Source organism: Pantherophis guttatus, chromosome 3 (assembly GCF_059756535.1).
Source record: "Pantherophis guttatus breed Tessera chromosome 3, ASM5975653v1, whole genome shotgun sequence".
Lineage (NCBI taxonomy): Eukaryota > Metazoa > Chordata > Lepidosauria > Squamata > Colubridae > Pantherophis > Pantherophis guttatus.
In genome coordinates, this window is record NC_142065.1 from 58,683,196 (window position 1) to 58,710,142 (window position 26,947).

Genomic DNA, 26,947 nt, shown 5'->3' on the forward strand with positions numbered 1-26,947 from the left:
CCCTGCACTCCACTGCCTTTATCTGCCTTTCACCAACTTTTTGCTCCTGTTGCTGCTGAAACACGTCTGGCCTGCTAATAAACTGTACCTTGTGGTCATAAATGCAGGTGGGCTGCAAAATGCCTGAATTTTGATCACAAAGGTGCTCCAGTGGCTGTAGCTTTAAGAACCAGGCATAAATACCATTTGTTCAGTACTCTCAGAACTTCAAACAGTAACTAAGTGAATGGTCTGTAAGCAAAGACTATCTTAATGTGGTTTTTAGATGTATATTTCCAAAATCTCTCAGTCCTTCAACAAATACAAACAAAATTCTAAAAAAATCAATGTATTTTTAAAAGAAACATCTTTATAATTTATTGTTCAGTGGTTACTCTATTTTCCGCCCCCCCCCCAATATTGAAGTAAATTTTTTTGATTGAAAATACGCTGGGCCTTAATCATTGATAATTCCCATTTCTATTAAAATAACATTATTTTTTGTTATGTCCTGCTTCTGAAAATAAGCAGCTGGTAGTAATTGTTCTACCCCACCAAAAAATAATGTACTGCTAATTATGTGTGTACAAGAGCATTCTTGGATTTACTTTGACTCTACTTAAAAGCCAATAATGACTAGGATTAACAGTACTTGAAAAGCAGGAGGGAGTGTATTTATAACAGGTTTCTGAATTTTTGATTAAGACATTGCTAGTATTTAATCTGCACCTGGCTATTTAATATAATATTATATTCTAATGCTAAAGTAAAGATAAAGAATTTATAAGCTGCATTTGGTTTTCTAGCATCGTGAAATCAGGTATAGAAATTTGACAAAATGGCAGGATTTGAAAGTGTATCATTGCCTATATTCAGTCTCTTCGTCGTGAGAATGAAAATTTTAGGAAGGTTTCTTGTCCCCACTTCTATGGTTGCAAGCATCCCACTAAAAGGACCCAAAATTTGGTCACACTCCTTCCTATTCTCCATGGTGGAGACAGCAGCCAGGATGGGTTATACCCGCCCAATCAGCTTATAGGACTGAGTCTCTTAATAATGCTAAGTCCCGCCCTTGCTGCCGGGTAGACCAGCTTTTGACTCAGTCCTTTCAGCTGGACAGGCGTGTGGGTCTTCTGCTCTTCTTTATTCCCTTGAATTTGTATTTCTGGCTTGAATTTCTGTTTTTTCCGACTTTGGACTGTTTGACTTCATATTTCTCTTCACCAATCCTGGCTTCTGATTGACTTTGGACTTCCTTATTCGATCGTGAGTTCTGTCTCTCCTGCGCTCCCTCTTTGCCACCATTTGGGAGCAGTCCACGTCTGACAAATGGGTCCTGGCCACCTTACGATCTGGACCAGGTATCTGGAACCTCAGGCGGAGGGCGCTGACGCTCTACGGATCCCATGGCCGGTGGGCCTCCAGTACACTTTCCGCAAGATCCTGTTCGAATGGGCGGAGGTGATCCTTGTGGCTCCTCATTGGCCCCGGAGGCCCTGGTTTGTGGACATTGTCTCCCTCTCAGTGGTCCCCTCCTGGTGCATTCCTCTCGGGGACGACATCCTGACATAAGGCGTCCTGAGTCATCCGGATCTCTCTTGGCTCAATCTGACTGTTTGGAGGTTGAGCGGCGCACTTTGAGAGCCGCAGACATTCCAGTGGACGTTATTCGGACATTACAGGCATTGCACCGTCCATCTACGGACCGCATTTATTCTGCCACCTGGCGGGTCTTCTGCTCCTGGTGTGTCCGGAACGGTGTCCCTGCTTTTCAGCCTTCCATTGTGAACATTCTGGATTTTCTGCAGGAGGCCCTTTCCGAGGGACTTTCTCCTAATACTTTGCGTCGGCAGGTGGCTGCGCTGTCTTCTGTACTTGCCTGCGGTCCTTGTCATCCTTGGCGCAGCATCCTCTGATCCGTCGCTTCCTCCGAGGCGCCACGGACCTGTGTCCTCCCGTGTTGCATAGATACCCTACTTGGGATCTTCCACTGGTGTTGGAATCGGTTATGGGTCCTCTGTATGAGCCGTTGTGGACTGCCAGTCTCAGGCTACTTTCGTGCAAGGTCACCTTCTTGGTGGCCATAACCTCGGCTCGCCGTATTTCGGAAATTGCGGTTCTGTCCACTCGTTCGGATCTTTGTGTGTTCCATACGGATCGCGTGGTTCTCTGTTTGGACCCTACCTTCGTGCCGAAGGTCAATTCTGTTTTTCACCGATCACAAGAACTTATAACTCCCTAATTTCTGCCCTTGACTTTCTCACCCTCGGGAGCGACGTTGGCACACCTTGGATGTCAGGCGAGCATTACGGATCTACCTTAAGTGGACGGCTACCTTCTGCAGATCGGAGTCGCTGTTTGTTTCCTTCTTACCTGTTTTCCAAGGGTGCAAAGTTTCGTCGTCTACCATTGGTCGCTGGATTTGGCAGACTATTGCTTCGGCATATGAACTTCACTTGCTTCCGTGACCTTCCCGATTGACTGCACATTCCACCCGCAGTGCGGCTACGTCGGCGGCATGGGCCACCCAGGCTCCGTTGTTTGAAATCTGCAGGGCAGCTACGTGGACTTCGCCTGCCCCCTTCATACGGCACTATAAGCTGGACAAGTTTGCGTCAGCAGAGGCCGCGTTTGGATGACGGGAGTTGCAGCGGGTCATCTCCGGAGAGGGTGTTTCAGATCAGCCTGGTCCCCCCCCAGGTTTCGGGACAGTGAACTTGGGTATGTCCCATCCTGGCTGCTGTCTCCACCCACAATGGAGAAGGGGAGTTGGTCCTACCTGAGACGTAACTTCTCGTTGGGTGGAGACAGCAGCCAGACCCTCCCTGTGCCAGTCTGGTCCTTTCTGTCCTTTCTGCTTGCCTCTACTTGCCTGTTGCTCATCTATTCTCCCACACGCTGAGTCTGTTCCTTCAGGTCTTCGCCAAAAGCTGGTCTACCCGGCAACAAGGGCGGGACTTAGCATTATTAACAGACTCAGTCCTATAAGCTGATGGGGTGGGTACAACCCATCCTGGTTGCTGTCTCCACCCAACGAGAAGGTGCGTCTCAGGTAGGACCAACGCCCCTTTCACACTCCTTCCTATAATAGGATACAATCCTCCAAATGTTTTTCAGCATTGCTAAACTGGGTCTGAAACTGCCCTTTAAAATGTTCTATTTGTGTTTGTACTTTGAAGCTTTTAGTAATATTTTAATACAGAAAGAATATAATCAATTGTAAACATTGCTTTTAGTGAATGCATTATATTGATTTTTTAAAATATGTATGTTGAAAGGAAGAGAAAACTTAATTCCCATCTTCTAGATACAAAAAAACCAACCAAACAAAACCCAGTACAAGAGTAGTTGCCAACATTGCTGAATTGATTCTCATTAAGTCATAAGTAGAGAGCATTGTGACAGATGATCAATAAGAATTCTCCAGTAATTGGATATTAGATTTATAATATTTACTGAACTTTTTAATGCTTTGAACTTAACTTTGTCCAAATTGAACATCTTGCATTTTTTCCCTTTAATTTGTATTGGATCATAATGCATGATTCTTACAAATGCTGACTTTTATTTTTTTGATTTGGAATGCTGTAGCAAGTTGTAGTTAATTCTTAATACAGCATTTTCCTTTAAGCAGCTTGCTTTATTTAAAATGTTTAATAACGTTAGAAATGGAAATTTAAAAACTACAGAGTTGAATTGTGCTATCAAATGTCTCTTCCATACATTTCTCAAATAAAAGATCTGCTATACCTTGGAGTTCCTAGGTATCCCACAGAATAACTAACACTGTGAACATTTCATCAACTGATGAATTAAACTTACTATTTATTTATTCACGTATGATGACCAATAGGGTAAATTTAAGGGTTAACTTGATAACTAATGCTGGATTCTGGTAGTTAATGTCATCATTATTATGCACTTTGTAAAATTGATCAGCATAAGGTTTGTATATCATTTTTAAATTAAGTAATTTTTCTACTTTTATTGTTGCTATTTATGCAGTGATGTCAGTGAATGTTTAAGCATGTAGTGTACATAGGTTTTACAAGGTCCATTACTTTATTACAATGTTTATTATATTACACAATATAGTAACTTTGCATTCAGATATACGTTTTAATGAAATATAAGGAAGAGTTGTCGTCAAATGTAATTTTGTTGCTTTGAAATCTTTGATATAAATACAACACCTATAGATAGTGTGAATAAAATTAGGGATTTAAAAAAAAATCCTTTGCATTTCTAAGTAATTGTTTTAGTATGGGAGACTTTAGAGAATATTTTAAGTAAGTTTTAATATATTTTCTTAACTGATGGTTTGCATTAATGACTCGTTATATTAATTGTATTGATATAATTGGTATTTATGGGATGATCTAAATTTGCAAGATAAATTGATAATATATTTGTCTATAGAATTTATATTGTTGTCTGTCTCAGTCTTGTGACTCTTGATGACTTAAAATACCATATAAATATAAAAGTAATATGATTTACAACAAAGCTGAGGTCCTTAAAAATTGTAATAAAATCAAATCACACATATTGAGCTCTACTGACATCTACTGAAATCAAGAATTTGAAGGCTTTCTGGAAGATTAACAGAGTCAGGGCTGTCTGGTTTAAATGGAAGCTATTTCGTAAGAGAGGTACCATGATAGAAAATTTCATGCTTCCTGAATCCCATTAGATGGCATTCTTTCAGAGAAGGAACCTGAAACATGTCCACTCTGTTGGAACATGTGAGAAAGATAGACCTAATCAGAGATAGGTGACCCTACAAGTAATCTGGCCCTGTGCCTATATAGGACTTTACTTGATAAATGCCTCACAGTAGTACTTTATGGGCCACCTGGTCCTTTGCACCTAGGAGAGATAGCTACAAATGCCAGCTATCTACAAATGCAGTAAGTGGAAAAATAATCACATTTTCTTGCTTTTGATCACCACAAGGTAGTACTTAACAAAGGATTGGTAACAAAGAAATGTTGATCAATAATTTATTTTAATATAGTGCTCATTCATACAATCCCATCCCATTTAGAAACTATCACTTCTGTTCTGGTCATTTTAACTTCAAAGGAAGACTTTGAATTTTTTTTAATTGGATGTTCTTCTTACCTTGGGAAAATGATTTTTTTTGTTTGTGTTTGCATGCACAGACATGTATATATTCAAGCGCACATAAATGTGCACATGCGTGCCTGATTTTTGGATTAAAAAACTCTTTTCGCTCTTTAAATCAGTTCTTTTAATTGATTTATTTGCTTCTTACAGCAGTCTGGAAATGCAGCTGCAAATTAGAATCAATTTCAAGTAATTTCATGGTTTCAAAATCTGAAGCAAAATCCAGAAAAATACTCAAGCTGAAAACTCCCATCAAGCTGCAGTTAATTAGTCAATAACATAAACAGTTAAATTGCATAATAGTCTCGATATTGTGTTAGAAAAGCTGATCTGGATAGGTAGATTTATTGAAGTTGAAGAGAAAAGAAAAATAATTTGTACTAAAGAACAGGCAAATGGTTACTACAGAACTAGATAATGAAAGCCAAAGATGATAGTACTAAAATAAAAATTAATTCTCCCCAGTAAATCTAACTGAATACACAAATAAAATAAAAACAAAATAAGCTCAGGAGGGAAGTGTTGTAGCAGCAACCATTGCAATCTTGCCATTATAAATATCCATATGTTTCATCTGATTAAGAAGCACTTCTCAAACAAAGCTTTCAGAGCTATTTATACCATGTGTCATCTGTCTCCTGAAAATATCAATATAGCAGCCTCTAATTTCAGTTAAATTGTGTCTTTTGCAGAACATTATTTTTTGAAGTGAATTATTTATGACAACACAATTTAGGAATATTATTTTGGTTTTAAAATATTTTCTTCCTAGGGTTTACTCATCTAAATGGCAGGTATTATTGTTTTGTGGCTAGACGGGTTTTAAAGAAATCTGCATAAAGCTAGACTATATTGCTGCCTGATAATGAGATTATGTTAACGGAAGGGTTTATTCTAATGAAAATCTTCTATGGGATAGGTATACTGATTTTCATTGAATTGCTCCTACCAGTCACATCTCTTTTTACAATTGCTCATACTGTTCTGTACTTCAAAAATGGCAACAGTAGGAAACAAAAGGAAAAGTTATTTGCCCATAAGTTTAATAGATTTGAAGTGCAAATATCTGTATGACCACAAGATAGCAACAAATAGTTGGTTTCTTTGATTCTTTTGCTAACAACTTGTCTCCTCCTCCTCCTCCTCCTCCTCCTCCTCCTCCTCCTCCTCCTCCTCATTCATCTTTGTGTGTCAAGGGAGATACAGAGTTCTGGCTCTTGCTCTTCTGGTAGCTTCAACCATTGTTAATTGATGTTGTTGTATGTGTCTTTGATGTTGTCTCTCCATCTTCTGGGTCTGCCTTGTGTTCTTGACTGATTGTATGCATTAGATTTGCTAAATAAATCTGCTCATTAATGTGTTACCTGGCTTTGAAGATCATTTAATAGCTTCATTTTCTTTGTAAAGGGGAAAAATAATTCTAAAATGCAGTACAACATGATAAATGAAATAAAGTGGGGATGAGAGAAGGGTCGAGTTCTGTCAAACATCTGGATGATCTCACCAAGCTTTGATATTGTATTGAACAGAGGAGGGAGAGGTATAACTACTGTTCAACTGCTGTGCAAAGAACATTTGGACCAGATTAGCAATTAATTTGAATTGGATTTTATACTTGACTTCAACTTTTGCAGATGGAATCAGCTGCAGATGCTTTCAGCTTTCTGGTAAAAATGAAAGCTCTGCATAGTCTGGGAAAGTTTGTGCACGTACTGTAGAGGATTTGAATACAAATGCTCTAATTCCCAGCTGCATCTACTTTTCCTGGCTTCTTCTGGTTGTTTACCCACTTTTCCTAAATAAAAGATTTCTCTCCCTGGGGGAACAGAGTGGGGGAGTGGAGGATAAAGTGCATATTAATTGACTCTAGAATTCAAATTGGTTACGTAAAAAAATGATCAAAATTTAATCAAGATATTTCAGTGATTCATAAAGAAAACGTGAGCAGATTGAATTATGTTGGACTGAGCAAGCAGATATTCATCTATGCATCAAAAGAACATATTCAATAATACTGGAAACTTACTACGAATGATGAACAGTGTTAAGGAAGTAAAGAAGACATTAGGTCCATGATGGCGAACCTATGGCACGCGTGCCACAGGTGGCACGTGGAGCCATATTGGTGGGCATGTGAGCTCAGTTCCGGCGCACATGCACGCGCCGGCCAGCTGATTTTGGGGCCTTCTGGGCCCACTGCAAGTCAGCAAACAGGCTGTTTTCGGCCTCGGGGGGGACCTCTGGGGGGGGGAGGCCATTTTCACCCTCCCCAGGCTCCTAGAAAGCCTCGGGAGCCTGGGGAGGGTGAAAAATGGGCCTACCGGGCCCACCGTGCCATTACGTGCCAAAAGGAGCGCGAGGGGGGGGTCACACACGCTTGCGTGAGGGGGTGGGATGCATAGAATTATGGGTGTGAGTACATGTGCACACAACAACCCCGTGCTCACCCCCACTTTTGGCACGCGATGGCAAAAAGGTTAGCCATCTCTGCATTAGGTATTTAAATCAAATCCAGAATTAATTAAGGTACCTTTTTCCACATGTCTGCTCCACAGATAAAATAAGAAGTGTGGAGGCAATAGTATTGATACCAGAGAGAATATTGACAAAAGAGGTATTCTCTCTCCTCATCTTTGTACCTTAACCAAATTCAGCCTTTTCCTTTAGCTAGTTGAGAAAACTAATGAACAAAAGAGACGTGAATGACGAGGTCAGGATATTTAATTTTCCTAAGAAAAACAAAGCTGAAAAATTCATATTTGGCAGTTGTTATTCAACTGCTACATAGTTAGATCTGCAAAAGATATCTATTGAAGAGAATTTCAGAGGTTGCAAAGGGTACACAGTATATTACCCTTTGGAACCCATTGTATTCCATTGGTGTCATTGCTTATTAAAGCCAGGAATAAAGCAGAAAAATGTTATTGTGAGATTGTGATCCTACCAAATTTGAAGCTGAAATATCCTTAGATATTAAATGATATTTTAAAAATGAAATTGTAAAGGGCTATAGATATGTGTCATAATTGAGATATGTAGAACTTCTCAAAATTTCATATGGACTATAATAATATTAACCTTATCAGACTTCAGGTTTCAGAGTCATTAAACTGTTTCTTTAGAAGAATACCATACTGTAGCATTTTAAAAATGAGAAACCAGTGTTGTTAGTTACCGTATTTTTCGGAGTATAAGACGTACCAGAGTATAAAATGCACCTTAGTTTTTGGGAAGGAAAATAAGAATCAGCTGTTCCCAGAGGTGAATTTTAGCAACCGGTTCATTGGTTGTGAGCTCTGTGCCTTGCTTTTTTTTTTGCTTTTTTTTCTGCCTCTGAAACTTCTGAAACAGAGCTTCAGAACAAAAGCCTCTGAAGCTCTGCTTGGGGGCTTCTTTTCTGAAGCTTCTTTTCTGATGCTTTTTTCAGTCTTTGAAACCTCTGTTTGAGAAGCTGAGTGAGCTACATTCAGAGTCTAAGACGCAGCCAGATTTTCACCCTCTTTTTTGGGGGGGAAAAGGTGTGTTTTATATTCTGAAAAATACGGTATATCATATGGCGATAAGAGAGACTAAATTATAGGTAGTCCTTGACTTATGACCATAATGGAACCTACCCATTAAAGCAGGGGTGAAATGCTCCCAGTTTGGATCGGATCGCCCGATGCGGTAGCGATGGAGGCAGGTGGTTCGGAGAACCGGTAGCAAAAATCCCTGCCCCCCCCCATGCCCAGCTAAGCCGCACAATCATCAGAGGCTTTTTCTTTTAATTTTTAAAAGCATTTTTTCTACAACCTCTTCAGCTGAAAAAATGCTTTTAAAAGTAAAAAAGCTGTCTTTAGAAGAGCATATGACGGCCGTGGCCAGGGGGGCTTTTTATCAGGTTCGCCTGATACGCCAGTTGCGTCCCTTTCTGGATCGGGACTCCCTATGCATGGTCACTCAGGCACTCGTCACTTCCCGCCTGGACTACTGCAATGCTCTCTACATGGGGCTCCCCTTGGGGTGTACCCGGAGGCTCCAGCTGGTCCAGAATGCGGCCGCGCGGGGGATTATGGGAATGACGGGGCGCTCCCATGTGACACCTCTCCTGCATGAGCTGCACTGGCTCCCGGTGGTCTTCCGGGTGCGCTTCAAGGTGTTGGTGACCACCTTTAAAGCGCTCCATGGCTTAGGGCCGGGGTATCTATGAGACCGCCTTCTGCCGCCAATAGCCTCCCACCAGCCAGTACGCTCGCACAGAGAAGGCCTCCTCAGGATGCCATCGGCCAGACAATGTCGGCTGGCAACCCCCAGGGGGAGAGCCTTCTCTGTGGCAGCACCTGCCCTCTGGAATGACCTACCCCCAGAAATACGCACGATACCAGACCTCCGGACTTTTCGTCTGGCCCTGAAAACTCATTTATTTCATCTAGCTGGGCTGGCTTGATCCCATCCTTTCGGTTTTAATTTGAAATTGGCTTTAACTGGGTTGTTTTAAATTGTGGGCCGAAATTATTTAATATCTTTTAAACTGTTTTTTAAATTTTATATGTTATGTTTTATCTCGGCTGTTCACCACCCTGAGTCCCGTTAGAGAAGGGCGGTATAAAAATCAAATCAAATCAAATCAAATCAAATCAAATCAATAAAGACTGATGATCGCGCGGCTCAGCTGGGATCGTCAAAGGGATTGTCAGCTGATGATCCCAGCTGAGTTGCCTGATCAGCAGAGGTTTTTTTTCTTTTAAAAGCCTCTGATGATCCAAGCTGAGTTGCTTGATCGGCAGAGGTTTTTTTTCTTTTAAAAGCCTCTGACAATCCAAGCTGAGTTGCCTATCGTCAGAGGTTTTTAAAAGAAAAAAAAGCCTCTGCCGATCAGGCAACTCAGCTGGGATCGTCAGAGCCTTTTGAAAGCATTTTTTTTACAACCTCTTCGCGACCATTTTTGGAGGTGAATGTTACTGTGGTGGTCGTTAAAGGAACCAGTGACTCACAATGGGTATGGTTTTGCTAAAAAGAGGAAATACCATATTTTTCAGAGTGTAAGAAGCACCTTTCCCCCCCCAAAAAAGAGGGTGAAAATTTGGGTGCTTCTTATATACCGAATGTAGCCCCTCCCACCCATCAGCCCCCACCCTTTGGAGGTTGTCGGCCTCCGCGCATCGCATTTTCCAGCAGTTCCAGGCAGCGGGGATCCTCACTTCCACTCGGATTTTGATAACGAGCAGCACAGATCTTTTTATCCGTTTAAAACAAACCCTATCACTCTGTGTGCATTTAACTGGGGTGGGGTGGGGTATGATTTTTATGGGTGCAGAAGAGGGACTTGGCACTGAAGGCTCCACTCTCGAGATGCAGTGTGCATTTGGCGTGCACCGCGCACACGCTGGCACCAAACTGGTGGCAACGCGCGGAGGATTTCACCACTGATTTGGTTATATATGTAGCAGCACTGAGAATTCTTATGCTCATAATGTGTGGCCAATCTTAGAAATCATCCTTTATTCAAGGCAAATGCATGTTTGTTTAAAATTTTCTGAAAAATATTAATACTGGTTTCACTAATGATTTTTTAGGAATTCTTACACACAAAGAAGAATGAAAATGTGTGTGACTTTAGTCTACCTGAGTTCCTCTGTTGTTATGTGGATTTTCAAAGGAATTATCTTCAATTTACTATGTCTGATACGTTTCATTATAGTTTTATATTTTTAATTACAATAGAGTTGGGGGAATAATCTTTTGTATTGGTAGCTTTACCAAATAAGAACCTCAAGGGCAAACCAGTCATAGGATGCTGAAATTGAAAGTGATTCCATTTTTAGATTTAAAAAATTGTTTCCATCTCACTTGTTGAACTACATAGAACTGCATTTTTACGACCCTGTAATTCTTTAATTTGAGGTAGAGTCGGGGTGACTGGATCGAGCTGAGCATTTACTGGCTGGATGCCCTTCCTGATGCCATGTGGAGTTCGCAGCAGATATTTTTTTCTTCGCACCCTAGGAGAGAAATTTCTGCTGCTACCTAGGATTGAACTCTCAACCTTCCAAGTGGGAGGCGAGTGTCGGCACCACTAGGCCCCTTAGAATACCATATATCCATCTTAAAAGTTTCAGGGCAATTGCAAATTTGAAGCATGGACTGATTTTGAAGGGCTGACTGAAATGTATGGCAAACTGGGCAATTGATGTGAGCAGATTACTTAGGCTCTATTGACAAGGAATATGACTGACATGTAACAAAGAGGAAAATAATTTTTATGATCATTGGGAGGAAGAAGTTTATTAGAATAGTGCAGATTAGACCATAACATAGTTACATACTTGCAGACATATAGACTTAAGTGAAGAAAGTAATATTCTTTCTGTTAACAGCTGAAGTGCTAAAAATAGATTGTACACCTGTCTTGTACAATCTATAGTGTGCCTTGATATTTACCTCTAATTTGTGTGCCAGATTTAGGAGAGGGAACTTATTAAGCATAATTAATATATTTAATCAAATTTTCCCCCTACTGAATAAAATTACTGCACCAGTAAATTCTAGGTTAAATATAGTAGCCACAATTTGACAGTGTATTTTATTAGCTTGGAAAAATTTCTATTTCTTTCATGTATACTATTGTTGTAGACAAGTGTAAAGTTATGAATAAACTTAGATAGCATTAATATATGGCTTTCAGGCTTCCTATTGCATGTTTCATTAGCCTCCCTGACATGCTAATTTTCCTGCTGATTCCTATTCATACATACAGTATATTTAAGAAATGTAAGAAATAAATTAATTCTATTTTTCTTAGTCATACCACATGCTGCAGTATCATAAATAATAGTTTCTGGAGGTTTGCCTTTCCTTTTCTAAATATGCTGAGACTTCTGAATATTACTGTGCTATGGAAAAAAATATTGAAGATATAAGATCTTTTCAGCATTTTAAATTTGCTGTTCCTGCTATTTAAAGGCTAATCATTTGTAGAGACTTAGTAGCCAATATCAGCAAGAATTTCAAGATAAAAACTCTCTCATCTGCAAAAACTGAAAGCCTCTGAGCAATTGTAGCTTCGACAGATACTTAAAATATTATTCCAGATTCTGAATAAGAAATAAATACATTTTGATTTAGTTCTCAAACTGAATTTAAGGGGTTATCATATTATTACAGGATATCATCAAAATATTCAGTGGAATATGGTTTTAAAAGGCCCTTATTCGGTTATTATTGCATTGTATTCAAAGGTTCCTGTTCAGTTTCTGCTCTTTTGATTAGGTTGAGATTATTTGAAATAGTTGAAAACCACTGCCAGTAAGCGTAGGAACTACATTATAGAGCAGTGCTCCTCAAACTCATAACTTTAAGATGGATGGACTTCAAATCCCAAAATTCCCAAGCCATAATGGGGAAATTGGCATTGATATATCTTAAAGTTGCTGAGGTTGAGAAACATTGCTGTAAGCAGTACTTTATTATAGCTAAAGGGCAAGGAAACCAAACATAAAACCTAAAAAGTAAATTAATATAAATATACATATCAAATGATGTGTATGCAAAGATATACAGTAAGTTGTTCCAGCAGTTCGGCAGTTCGATTCTCACCGGTTCAAGGTTGACTCAGCCTTCCAGTCTTCTGAGGTCGGTAAAATGAGGACCCAGATTGTTGGGGGCAATATGTTGACTCTGTAAACCGCTTAGAGAGGGCTGAAAAGCACTGTGAAGCGCTATATAAGTCTAAGTGCTATTGCTATAGTGCTATATAAAGTAAGTTGTATAACAAGAAATAAGGATGAAATGCATAATATAAAAGTACAGTCAAATATAATTTGAATGGGTCAATCCAACATGGTTCTGAAAGTCTCTTTTTTTGAAAACTAACAACTGTCTCTACTTTTCTGGCAGGCTGCAACATAGCTAAACAATATGTTCAATACTGGGGAGATGGTGTTTCCCTCTTATGCACACACACAAAAATCACTTTAGATTATTTTTTCTTTCTGAAGCAGTTTTCCTTCAAAATGCAGTATTTTGTTGTTTCTTAAATTATTCTGTAGAGAACCAAGTCTGTTAGTCTGTCCTCTTCTTTCTAGCATGGGAAAGGAAAATATGAGAAGGCAGCCAGTTAATAGTGGGACTAGCACTAGAGCAAGACTGAAAATACTGGTATACAGTAAATCCCTGGGTTAAAAATGCCCTGGTTTAAGGATAACACATAATTTAGTACCCTATTGTAGCAAAATTCTAGTTAATTACACAATGACTCAAGTTCATTACACAATATTATACTGTTTATACAATATTATACAATAATACTGTTCCAGCTTACATAGAAATACATTTTCAATTTCCCTCTTTCGTTACAGGGAACAAAACTTGCTCTTAAACTGGGGACTATCTGTACAAAGAAGATTCAAAATAGCTTTTTGTCCTTGCTTGTTTGGTCAGCTGAAGAGCTTATTGGGTGGAAATTATTTTTGGAAGAAACATATTCTCAATGTTGTGGGTAGAAGTTGAAACTTCTTATGTTCTCTGATAGAGTTCCTCTGAAAAACACTTCTGGGCAGAGAGCACAGTATTATGAGAGGAGCAGCTTTATATACGCAGAGGAAGAGAAGCCAACTGAGTAATGCAAGAAGGAGATTGAAAATGCATGCAATGGAGCTATCATTCCACAATCAGATTTACACCATTCCCAGAAAGGAAAGACATTCTTGGAGAACCCATTTAACACAGCGTCTTTTCCTGGCAATCTAGGTTGATCTTAATTATTCTTGCTAGCCAAGATTAGTGATGATGGCAAATGGGATTCCTTGGACTTCAAAGTATAAATTATACCATGATAATCTGAGGAAAATGTTAACATTAACCAAAGAGAGGAAAACTCCTCAGGTATTAGGTATTAAAATGATTTTGATAGATTTTTCAAAGATTAAATTACAATGAAATTTTTTCTTCCATAGTAAACTTTCAAAACTTGAATAGATTTGTTTTTTGAACACTGTTAATCTTTTCACTTTTTTTATACAGCTGCTAAAAAGAATAATCATACCATCTAGTGGTGAAATATTATATTTACATGTAAATGTAACAAAAAAATCCCTAAAACTGAATTCCATATTTTGTATTAGGGCTGTACCTGCTATGAAAATGACTTGTAAAAACTGTGTCAGACCTTATGCAAAAATAAATGCCTCTATTTACTAAAGCAAGCATAAACCTGAAAAATTATTCAGTTGCTTTGAGAAATAAACTCATTAAAATTAGTGCCACTGAAAGCCTTAATGATTTGTTTATATCTTGCTGTGCAGTTTTAAGTTGTAAATCAGTTCAAAAATTATACAGTTGAAAAATATATACTTATAATAAAATGAATATTTACAGGAGTTACATTTAGAGTAATGCAGTCATATATATGCTTTGAAAAAAAACTAACATTTTTACAATGCTGTATTTAGACATAGTTATCTTTTATTTATTATTTCACTGTAAATAGCTAGTCACTCACCAAGCAACTTTAATAATCTGCTCTAAATCATCTTATTGGTCTTTTTTTCTCTCTTCCATAGAAAGAACTTAGTCTCCCTAGAAGAGGAAGCTTGTAAGTATAACTTCTTAAAATTATTGATTTAAGACATATTTTTCAAAATGTTTAATTTGTATTGTGGCTTTGTATTATTTTTCAGGATTAACCAAGTTAATACAATTAATATTGCTGCATGCTATCATTTATCATTCTCCACCACTGTTTATGATGTTGCGGAGTTGAATATGGATAAATTTCCAATTTATATGGATAAATTGGAAAAGGAAACAATGCAGACTTCTAAAATTATATGATTCTCAATTAAAATATTTTACATTTTATATGCACTAAAGAATATAAAATGTACAAAACTTTCATGCAGATTCATGATTTAAGGATTATCTGTCATTGTGGTTGCTTAGCAATGAAATAAAATTCTGTTTCTAATTGGGTTATATGAAAGTCCTAGAATTAAGCTTAATCCTGCAATAAGAATGGCAATTGAGAATCATGATCTGAATACTGATTTTATCTTTTGTATTGGAATTTAATGGATTTTTAAGAGAAAAGGATATTGGTTAAGAGCAATATTGATGCTATAAGTATGTCAAGGCATTTGAGCCATAGAATTGAGGAACTGAGGCTTTGATTGCAATCTCTTTATTCCTATACAATTTTTTTCTGCACCATTCTATTCACATGGTACTATTTTGTCTAACTCCTGCATGTCCTTATCTACTCAGTCTTTCCTAGCCATTCTGTAGGATTTTGTATTTTATTAGCAATTTTAATAGTGTCACCTTTAACAGCTTTAATAGTATTAGCTTGTTTTCTTTTTTAGGACAATTCAATATACTTAGAGATGTGGGCTGGGATCGGGGTGAAATCCAGCAGGTTCTGGCAGGTTCTGGAGAACCAGTAGCGGAAACTTTGAGCAGTTCGGAGAATCGGTAGTGGAAATTTTGAGTAGTTTGGAGAACCAGCAAAGACCACCTTTGGCTGGCCCCAGAGTGTGGTGGGAATGAAGATTTTGCAATATCCTTCCCCCACGAGTGGGAAGGGAATGGGGATTTTGCAGTATATTTCCCCTGCCATGCCCACCAAGCCACGCCACACCATGCCCACCAAGACACGCCCACAAAACCAGTAGTAAAAAAATTTGGATTTTACCACTGGCTGGGATGGTAATGGATATATTATATGATTTGGGTACAAAGATTGGAACATGATATGAAACTAGAGGTTTGACATACTATAAATTCTGGTAAGAAATTTGCTATCTGAAGAGTTAGACAAATATTATACAAATATCAAGTTACCTCTTGCATTGATATGTACTATTTCCCCCCCCCTCCGAATTACATAATGCAAACTGGTTGTTAGGTGTATTTTAAGTAAACAGAAGGTGGTTCAGAAGTGAGTATACATGGGTAATTGTAGTGACTGTCAGTTTTTCCCTGATGGATACTGGTTTAGTCTGAAAATTCCAAGCTGACAAGAGAAAAGACATCAGATTCGTATAGAGCAAAATGGCAGAAATATTCATTGTGCTAGTAAAAGGCAAACAGTTGCAACTTAGAGGAGAACGAAATAGGCTTAGAGGAGAGCGAAATAGGCTCAAATGACTATGAGAAGCTCATAGTCATATTTCCATCTATTTTCCTATCTGGAAGTTTTGCCTAAATGTTTCAGTAATTGAAGTTTAAACTCATGAGATATCCGCATGCTCAGGGATATAATTTTAAATACTCATTTATGTTCAAATGTGAAAGTGCTTCATCACTTTTTTTTTTTCAAAAATCTCATTGGGATTGTGATAAAATATATATATTTAACAGGGAAAAAAATATTCAGAAACTATTCTTAGTTCATGCTGCGTATTAGTTATGGTTACTTAACATTCTTTTTTTTAATATTAGTGCTTTCAAAATGGTAAGTGGATTGTAAATGGAAAAATAGCTTTCTAGGTGAATAAATGAAAGAAATATAAGAAACCATGTTTCCTGCAAGTCTTCCTAAATTGTACAGCCAAGAAATTGTTCATTTGGATACAGTTTGCTGCTATTATATCTTCCTGCATGAGGTTTTTTATTAATTTGTTTTGCGGTTCTGTGATGTTTCCATCTTCTGTTTTATTCCTTGTCTTCAGTTCTATCTTTTTCCCTTAGCAAAAGTGATGATTTTCAAATTTAGTTGAGGCTAATGCCTTTCAGATTAATTGCTTTGCTCTTAATCTCTTTTATTTTCTCTGTGACAGATTGTTTCCTTGGTACGAAGCCTTGGTTTTACTTACTGAGAAATGGGTGAATTGTTGATAGGCCTCTAAATCACCTTCTTCCTGATAGTTGTATGACTTGACCTTATTTAAATAAGCCCTCAGAGGCCTGGCTGTTCTCTGACCCTTGGGGTAAAATGGACTCCCTATATGGTGTTTTGATTACATTGACATTGTTTCTCTCAACTTTGTTTTCTAGGTTATATACTTTGGAGCTTTTATTGTTTTATGTTGAAAGTCACCCAGAATTATGATAGATTGGGGGTAGCCTGTTAAACAAACAAACAAATGCTGATTTTCATTCTTTCTCTCTCAACTTTTCTAAATGTTGTTGTTTCAACAGTTCAAACGTCTTCAATTTTTGGCGACTATAGGCAAGTGGTCTCCAAACTACCCTGTCAAGCACAACTTCTTTCAGTTGTTGGATATTCATCTTTGTATCAGTTTTTATTGTTATCAGACCAGCTCCTTGCTTGCCCCTTCTTCTTGTTCCACTAACCATTCCTAGCATCACTGATTTCTCCAATTCTCCAACGCGCAGCTTGGAGAATCCAAAGCTTCGGGTTGTTCAGTAGTTGATAGCCTACACTGAGTGTGTTCCTTTAAGAGATTTCTCTTCAGACACGCCCACTTGCTCAACAGAGTCCCAGTTTAGTTCACTCAGTTGAGCCTGTGACACTGTCTGAAAATTTCTCTGTTATCCTACTAAAACCTGTTCCAGAAGCTTTGGATTCTTCAAGTATTTTTCCACTTTAGTCTTCAGTTCCCTGGTCTTCGTTATTTACTGCAGGGGGTGAGTCTGCCTGCTCCCTCAGGCAGGCAGTCAAGACTATTTTATCTCTCTGAGGCCGGCTAATTATCTGCTCCTCAACATCGCTGAATAGCCGCAGGCGTTTGGGTAGGCTTTCCGGTCTGCCGGCATTGCCGCCCTCGCCGTTTTTGAACTGTTTGAATTTGGCGGCTGGAGATTGACGCCCTGCTCTCAGCGGCGTCTCTCTCTCTCTCTCCTCTTCGTTGCGAGACTGTTTCTAGCGTCGGGATCTCTTATGAGCGATCACACGCTGTTTTACCGAAGAGGCATCAGCGACCCCCCCCCCACGCTCCATTAAGCCATCGGAGCGCCCCTCGAGCGCCGGAGCGCCCCTCAAGCGTCCCTGGACTCCCGGAGCGCTCTCCTGCCGCTGCCTAGCCCGGAAAGCGCTTTTGAGCCTTCATTGAACTCCCGGGCGTCTCGGCTGCTTTCCTTCTCCACTGGGGCTTGTTGGAGGCGGCGCTTGAACTGTTTCAGATTACGCGCCATTTTTAACCGCCTCAGCGCTGGGAGCTACTCTCACTGACAGCTCGCGCTGATTGACAGCTTCCCCCACAAGCCTCCCGGTCAGATCGGACTTCCTTGCCGGCTAGTTTGAATGCCCCTCAAGGTGGATTTATTGGAGAACTCTTCCTGTCTCCATTGTTTGCCTTGGCCTGCAGCCTTGCCTAGCGCCATTCCCAGATCTTAAAGGACTGTGACTGTAACGGTTGTGGATTCTGCCTAGCAACCGCTTCCGCGCAGGCGCAGTTAACTCGTAGAGGACAAGCCTCTTCTCTTCTGGCATTGCTGAACTTAACTAGCTTGTCTCTGTGGAGCAATTGGCTAGTTTTTTTCTCCCTAATCCTCAACCCACCCCTCCTGAACTTACCTGCCAGTCTTTGGCTCTGATCATTCTCCACTGTTATTCATCAGTTGTCTCCTGTTTTAAAAAAAAAAAAAAAAAAAAAAAAAAAGAAATTCTGTAAATAGTTATATTGATACCTATCGACATAACAATTAAATATAAGATACTTACCTGACATTCATCTTCATCCTCAAAAAAAAAAAAAAAAAAAAAGATATTAATAACAATATTAATAGAGTAAAAAAATCTAAAGTCATGGCGGAACGAGATCTCTCGTCTGAACTGGAGGACAACAGCTCCCCAGAGCGCCTTCGCAACCAGACCAAGCAACGCAAAAGGTCACGACATCGCTCAGCACATTCATCTTCGTCTGCTGCTCCACTCCCTAAAAAGACCAAACGGTCATCAGCAGCGGACAAGGATGCCTCCAGAAGGCACAAGGCCTTGGAGCGTCAATTTGAGAAGGCGCGCAGCCAGACAACCCAGGCTGCATTCTCGCTGCCACCAGCCCCACTCTCACCTGTGGCTGAAGTTACCGCCCAACCCATCCATCAAGTGGCGCAACCACCTCTACGGTTGTCACAGCCATCACCAGCCATGGAAGTCTTCACTGAGACGATGCCGACTCACTGCATGGAACCAGTGGACCTCTCGCGCAGCGCCTTCCTCTCGCGACGGCCACAGCCGGAGGCAACTTTCACTCCCACGGCTGCGGGATTGCGTGCATCGGAGTCGGTCCACCCACCCTTCCAGTATGACATTCACCAGGTCATATCCGACACCGTTTCCCGGACCCTGGCAGCTACTTCTCAGCAGGCAGTACCATATGGGGCTTGGACTCAACCGCGGTACCCTCCTCCTCCGCCTCTGGCCCGGGGCGCACAACCGGTCCATATCCAGTACCAACCAAGGATCCTGGGGTCCGGTCCTCCGTCGGACTACGGACAAGGTGAGGAGTCGTCCCCGGAGGAAGGTGAGGTTGACCCATCGGATATGGAACTATCCGATGATACAGATATGCCACCCGAAAAGCCAGCCTTTTCTGGCCTTTTTAGGCCCTCGTTATTCAAGTCGCTCCTGCACAAGGCGAAGTTGGCCACAAATATGGCAGACCCGGCCCCCCAGGTGGATCAGCCCGGTTCCTCTCAACAACACGAGGCCTTATTTACAGCGCCTAAACCGGCGGCGGACTTTATTCCGTGCCCGCAGCTCTTCTCTGAGGTGGTCCAACGTTCCTGGTCCACGCCTTCTTCCTTGCCCGCTCCTTCGGGGCTAGACAAGAAACTTTACTGTTCGGCGCCTAGTCTCCAGGACCTTCTTCAGTTGCCAACAGTAGACACACCGGTGGCCAATCTAACGGCTTCCTCCGTAATTTCCAACGACGTCGCCGACGGGTTGCGCTCTGAGGATAGGAAAGCCGAGTTTACCTTCCGGCGTACACACAATGCGGCCGCCTGGGCGGTTAAGGCGGCCACCTCGGCATCCTTCTTCAGCCGTGCCTGCTTAATTTGGCTCCGTCAACTTCAGGAGCGCCTGCCCTCTGCAGATTCTCGCCTCCGCCAAGATGTCAACAAACTGGTGGCGGCTACTGAATACACGGCTGACGCCTCGCTCAATGCTGCAAAGTTTGCCTCGCGCGCCCTGGTGTCGTCCGTCACATCTCGCCGTCTATTATGGCTCAAGAATTGGAGAGCCGATGCCAAGTCTCGATGGCGCCTCGCTTCAACTCCGTATAAAGGATCCCGTCTTTTCGGTGAAGCCTTAGACCCCATCCTTGTCGAGGACAAGGATAAACGGAAGGTAATGCCATCCTCTTATAAAAGGGCAGACCGTAAATCATCGTCTTACTCTACCAGGCAGCCCTTTCGGAATGACGTGGGACCTTCTGGGTCCTTCTCCTCAAGACCCTATTCTCAAGGATTCGACCGTTCCTTCGACAGACCCGCCTTCAGAGACCGTGGTCGAAAGGCCCCAGTGCCCAAGCGGCCCTTCCGGGGTACGGGCTCCCGTACCTTCAGAAGAGGGAAGTGACTACATCCATCTTCCCATTGGCGGCCGTCTGACTCATTTCCTTTCCCAGTGGGAGAGCACGACAGCGGACGCCTGGGTGCTCCAGACAATCAGTCTGGGCCTTACCCTGGAACTCCGCTCCAGACCTCCCTCACACTTTGTCCAATGCCCTATTTCTCCCAACCTGGACAAGCGCCAGCTAATGGAGGCAGAAATCCATCACCTGCTTCAAATTCGGGCCATCGAACCGGTTCCCCTCCATCATCGCGGGACCGGCTTTTATTCAATTTTCTTCCTGGTCCCCAAATCGTCTGGGGGTCACAGGGGCATCCTAGACCTCAAGAGGCTGAACGAATTTATCGTATACCATCAGTTCAAAATGGAGTCCCTCCGATCGATTCTGGCTTCCATTCGACCAACGGACTGGATGACATCTATCGATCTGAAAGAAGCGTACCTCCACGTACCCATACGGCTATCCCATCGCCGTTTCCTACGCTTTGCCTACAACAACAGGCATTACCAATACAGAGCAATGCCCTTCGGCCTCTCCTCCGCCCCAAGGACCTTTACGAAGCTCCTGGCAGCAGTGGCGGCCCATCTACGTCAACATCCGGTCCGCCTCCACTGCTACTTGGACGATATCCTAGTCCTCTCCCCCTCTCCGGCCCGGGCATCTCGAGACCTAGAAGTGGTGAGTCGTTGCCTTCGTCATCATGGCTTCTCCCTCAACATCCCGAAAAGCCAATTGCAGCCCACTACTCGCATTCTCCATCTCGGGACATTAATAGACTCTGTAAGGGGCCAGGTGTTCCTGTCACCGGACCGGTGTTCCAGTCTCCAGTCATTAACATCCCAGGTCCTCTCCTCTCGGAAGGTGACCTTGCTGCTCCTGTCCCGACTGCTCGGCAAAATGATTTCCTGCCTGTCAGTCGTACCTTGGGCGAGGTTCCATTCACGCCAGCTCCAATGGTTCCTCCTCCCCTTTCAGAGAGCCAGGAAAAGCAACTCTTCCGCACAAGTATCCCTCCCGCCAGAGGTCTCAAGATCCCTCCTCTGGTGGTCCTCCCAGAGCCTTCATCAGGGCAGCTACTTCCAGAATCTACAGCGCCTGGTGGTGACAACGGACGCCAGCCTGACGGGATGGGGAGGTCATCTTCTATCCCACGTTGCCCAGGGAACGTGGTCAGTAGAGGAGAGTCGCAACGGGATCAACTGGTTGGAACTCCGTGCGATCCGTCTCTCCCTCCAACGGTTCCAGCAGATCGTGTCGGGGCACCATGTCCTAATTCGCACGGACAACGTAACCGCAAAGGCGCACGTGAACCGCCAGGGGGGAACTCGCTCGGGTCCTTTGATGGAGGAAACGACCCTACTGCTGATCTGGGCGGAAAAGCACGTCCTATCCCTTGTGGCGGAGCACATTGCCGGGACTACAAACATCACAGCGGACTGGCTCAGCAGACAACACCTCGACCACGCCGAGTGGCGCCTTCACCCGGATCTGTTCGCCGAGATAGTTCGCAGATTCGGCATGCCTCTAGTCGATCTATTTGCCAGCCGCGACAACACGCACCTTCCCAGGTTCTTCACCCGGTACCAGTGCCCTCAGGCGGAAGGAGTCGACGCCCTCGCCTCTCCCTGGCCCAAGGGTCTCCTCTATGCCTTTCCCCCTCTACCGCTCCTTCCTCGTCTGATCCGCAGGATAATAGCAGACAGGGCAGACGTCGTTCTGGTCGCGCCCCACTGGCCTCGGAGGTCCTGGTTTGCAGATCTGATGGACCTATCGGTAACACGGCCGTGGAGGATTCCAGGGGACAGGATCATCCTCAGCCAAGGGGTCATTCTGCACCCAGACCCGCAGTGGTTGCAGTTGACCGCCTGGCGCTTGAACGGATCTTGCTAAGGAGAGCCAACGTGCCTAGCAACGCAATCCCCACGATTCAGGCGTCAAGACGGCCATCAACATGCCGCATTTATAATGCAACCTGGAACTCCTTCTGCTCCTGGTGTGCTAAATCCCACTTGGATCCAACGTCTGCTTCCGTCCCTGAAGTGTTGGGATTCCTTCAGGAGGGCATGGACAAGCACCTTGCGCCTAACACTCTTCGTCGCCAGGTTGCTGCTCTCAGTACGGTCCTCTCGGCTTCTGCAACGCTGCCTCTCTCGCAGGACCCTACGATTCGGGATTTTCTTCGAGGCGCGGCCAATCTGCGCCCACCTGTTATACATCGCTACCCGACCTGGGATTTGACTCTGGTCCTTCAGGCCCTCATGCATCCTCCATTTGAGCCTCTCGCCTCCATCAGCCTCCGTTTTCTGTCACTAAAGGTGGCGTTTCTGGTCGCGATCACGTCGGCTCGCCGAATTTCCGAACTTGCGGCCCTATCGGTGAGAAGCGATCTCTGTATATTTCACACCAATCGCGTGGTTCTGAGACTTGACCCCTCGTTTCTGCCTAAGATAAATTCCTCATTCCATCGAAGCCAGGAATTAATCCTACCGGACTTTTGCCCCGAACCTCGTCATCCTCGGGAAGCAGACTGGCACCTCTTAGATGTCCGACGGGCTCTACGCCGGTATATTAAACGAACTGAGCATTTCCGGAAATCTGAATCGCTCTTCATTTCCTTTCTGCCCGCCTCCATGGGCCGGAAGGTTTCTTCAACAACTATTGGGAGATGGATTAAATCCTGCATCTCCAGGGCTTATTCAGCTCGGAACAGACCAGTTCCGCAAAGGATTCTTCCACATTCTACCAGGAGCGCCGCCACTACGGCCGCCTGGGCCACTAATGCCTCCATTTCCGACATATGCAGGGCGGCTACCTGGTCATCCTTGAATCCCTTTATCAGGCACTACAAGGTGGATTCCTTTGCCTCGGCGGAGGCATCCTTCGGCCGCCGGGTGCTCCAAGCTGTATGCAACTCTTCAGACGACGTACAGCAGCCGGGTTCCCTCCCTGTCTGAACTTGCTTGGGTAAATCCCGAAGCTTTGGATTCTCCAAGCTGCGCGTTGGAGAACGGACGTTGCTTACCTGAACGTCCCTTCTCGACGCGCAGCTGGAGAATCCAACCCACCCAACTTGGCTGCTGGACATTCCTTCCTGACGCTCTACTGCTCCTTACTTCGTGAACAAAACTGGGACTCTGTTGAGCAAGTGGGCGTGTCTGAAGAGAAATCTCTTAAAGGAACACACTCAGTGTAGGCTATCAACTACTGAACAACCCGAAGCTTTGGATTCTCCAGCTGCGCGTCGAGAAGGGACGTTCAGGTAAGCAACGTCCGTTTTCACGCATGATATGATCAAAGTAAATCAGACATAGTCTTGTGATAATTGGCTTCTAAGAATGTTTCTGGTTTTATACAAATCAGCACCTCTCTTTTGATTGCTCTGGCTCTCCATGGTATACACAGTAATTTACACCACATCAGCACCATAGTACAAATATGTCAATTTTTGATCAGTCTTTCTTAGTGTCCAACTCTCACCCCCATAATAATTATAGGGAAGACTTGCTCTAACTAGCCTCTGCTTTTTATATTTATACTGTATCAATAGCTCTGCTTTTTCAGATCTTATTCATGTTAATCATTGCAGTGTGGCCTGCAGTTATTCTGCATTTGATTTCAGCAGTAGAACTGCCATAATGAACAATTTTTGATCCAAGGAAGATAAATTCTCAAAAATAATTCAATTTCCTTCTTGTGTATTTTAAAAATGTCATGTCTATTTCAGATGTTGTCGTTACGTTTGCTCTCCTGATGCTAAGACACAATCCTGCTTTTTCACTTTTGTCCTTGATTTTCCAGATCATTTTTCCAGTTCTTCCTTATTTTAAATCAATAGTGTTGTATCATTTGTGTACATCAAATTATTTATGGTTCTTCCCCCAATCTTCACTCCAACATCAGGCAGTTCCAAATCTAATTTCCACACAATCACTTCAGCATACTGATTGAACAGAAGCAGTGCCAAAATATATCCCCGTCTAACTGCCCTAATGATCCTGAACCAATCTGTGTTGTCATAGAGAAGTTATGGCTAATCTTTTTGGAATCATGTGGCAAAAGTGGGTGGGTGCAGGGGGAGGGTCACGCGCACGTGTGCCCACACCCATAATTCTATGCACCCCGCCGTCCCGCGCATGAGTGTGTGATCCCCCTGCGTTCCCCCTGCTTTTGGCACGCGATGGCACGGTGGGCCCGGTAGGCCCATTTTTTGCTCTCCCCAGGCTCCAGAGCCTTTCTAGGAGCCTGGGGAGGGCGAAAACGGCCTTCCCCAGCCCCTCGGAGGCCCTCCGGAGGCCAGATTGGCCCATTTCCCAACTTCCAGTGGGCCCGGAAGGCTGAAAAATCAGCTGGCTGGCATGTGCATACTGAGCTAGGGCAATGCTCGCGTGCCCACAGATATGGCTCCGTGTGCCAACTGTGGCACGTGTTTTCATAAGTTCGCCATCACGGCCATAGAGTGTTCTCACTGTTGAATCCTGCTCAGTGATCTGATAAAGTCTGATCAGGTGAGTTGGGACACAAGATCACCCAAAGACGCCCATAGCATATTGTGTTCTACATAGTCAAAAGCTTTTCTGTAATTAATAAAACACATATATAGATCCTTTTGATATTCACATGTTCTAATTGTATATGATTTTGTTTCATTGGGGTGGTGGTCATGATTCTGTTGACCTAGAAAAATTTGAACCATGGGAAAGATTAAGTCCACGGAGTACAAAACTGTTTAAATATATGCAAACTAACATTAACGAACAAGTACTGTATTTTTCGGACTATAAGATGCACCAGTGTATAAGACGTACCAAGATTTCAAAGAGGTAAACAAGAAAAAAAAGTTTTTCCCCTTCCCAGCCCCCAGGAGCATTCTGCAGGCCTCCCCAAGCCTCTGCATGCCCTGTTTTTGTGAAAAATGGGCTCATTTTTCACCCATTTTTCTTCAAAAACTGACTTTTTTGCCCTCCCTAGCACCCAGGAGAACTCTGCAGGCCTTTCAAAGCCTCTGTGCCATCCCCCCTCCCTGTGTTTTTCGCAAAAATGGACACGTGGGGCGGGGCTTCGGGAGGCCAAAAATGGCTGTATTTGGTGCATAAGATGCACCAACATTTCCACCCTCTTTTAGGGGGGAAAGTGCATCTTATACTCCAAAAAGTACTTAAAAAATGAATAGAATTGATACATCACAGATAGCTAGTCAATTTCCTATCCAGTTCAGCCTTTAAAAAAATTGTGTCCTATCTGTAGGACAATTCTTTACCATACTTCTGGAGGAAGCAAATTTTTATTCATTTTACAGGACTTGTATGATCTAGTTTTACTGTCATATAGTCATGAAAAACTATTTTTTTCAACTCAGTTTTGGTATGATTAGGGTAGGTCCGTGATGGCGAACCTATGGCACGCGTGCCACAGGTGGCACACGGAACCATATCGATGGGCACGTGAGTGTTGCCCTAGCTCAACTCCAGCGCCCGCATCTGATTTTCGGAAGTCGGCAAATGGGCCGTTTCCAGCCTCTGGGGGGCCTCCAGGGGGTGGGGAAGGCCCATTTTTGCCCTCCCCAAGCTCCTAGAAAACCTCTGGAGCCCAGGGAGGGCGAAAAACAGGCCTACCGGACTGACCGTGCCAACGCATGTCAAAAGCGGGGGGGTTGCATGTGCATGCGTGGGGAGGTGGGGCACATTAAATTATGGGTATGGGCACACGCGCACACCCCCTGCACTCCCCCTTTTGGCACGCAATGGCAAAAAGGTTAGCCATCATTGGGGTAGGTATTTCCTAAGTACTGGTAAGCCTTTTTTTTTTTTTTTTTTTTTTTTTTTGCACCTAAGATGAGATGAGACTTTCAGGAGGGAACTGGAAGGAACAAAAAGATTACAATTAAAAAACATTTAAATTTGACTTATTAATACAGAATGAAGCAAAATATTTTAATATTGGACATATTGAAAGATATTTTTGAACAAAAGTTATGCTTTTGTATATAATAATTACAGTGAGATTATTATATGCACAAAGATGGAAAGATTTGTAACTACCCACCAAGGAGGAATGATTAGTGATGATAATGGAACTTGCAGAGATGGCTAAATGTATTTCTTTGATTAGAGAAAACATAATGTATTGTCTGTGTTTATGGCTGATTGGAAAACCCTTATAGATTTTTTGCATGAAACTGAAAAAATGCACTTACTATTTGTGATTTTTCAAACTACAAACATTTTCAAAGAAAAACATTAAAAGTGCACCTTTTTTTTAAAAAAAAGTGAAGTGCAATACAGCAAAAAGTATAAAAATTATTTAACAGTAGTTACAATTCTAATGCAATTCTACTGTTATTCAATGCAACTATTATTCAAATATATATGCATTTCTAAAATATT

The 26,947-nt window shown here is 42.5% G+C and overlaps 1 protein-coding gene across 30 annotated transcripts in view; it reads left to right on the forward strand.

Annotated features, from left to right (window-relative positions):
* MAST2 (microtubule associated serine/threonine kinase 2) overlaps positions 1 to 26,947 on the forward strand; it is a 175,754-nt gene that overhangs the window by 55,128 nt on the left and 93,679 nt on the right. For all 30 annotated transcript variants that reach the window (XM_034414978.3, XM_034414981.3, XM_034414979.3 and 27 more), the window contains one exon: positions 14,649 to 14,680. In XM_034414978.3, coding sequence (XP_034270869.1) covers positions 14,649 to 14,680 — 32 coding nt within the window. The remainder of the gene's footprint in view (positions 1 to 14,648; positions 14,681 to 26,947) is intronic.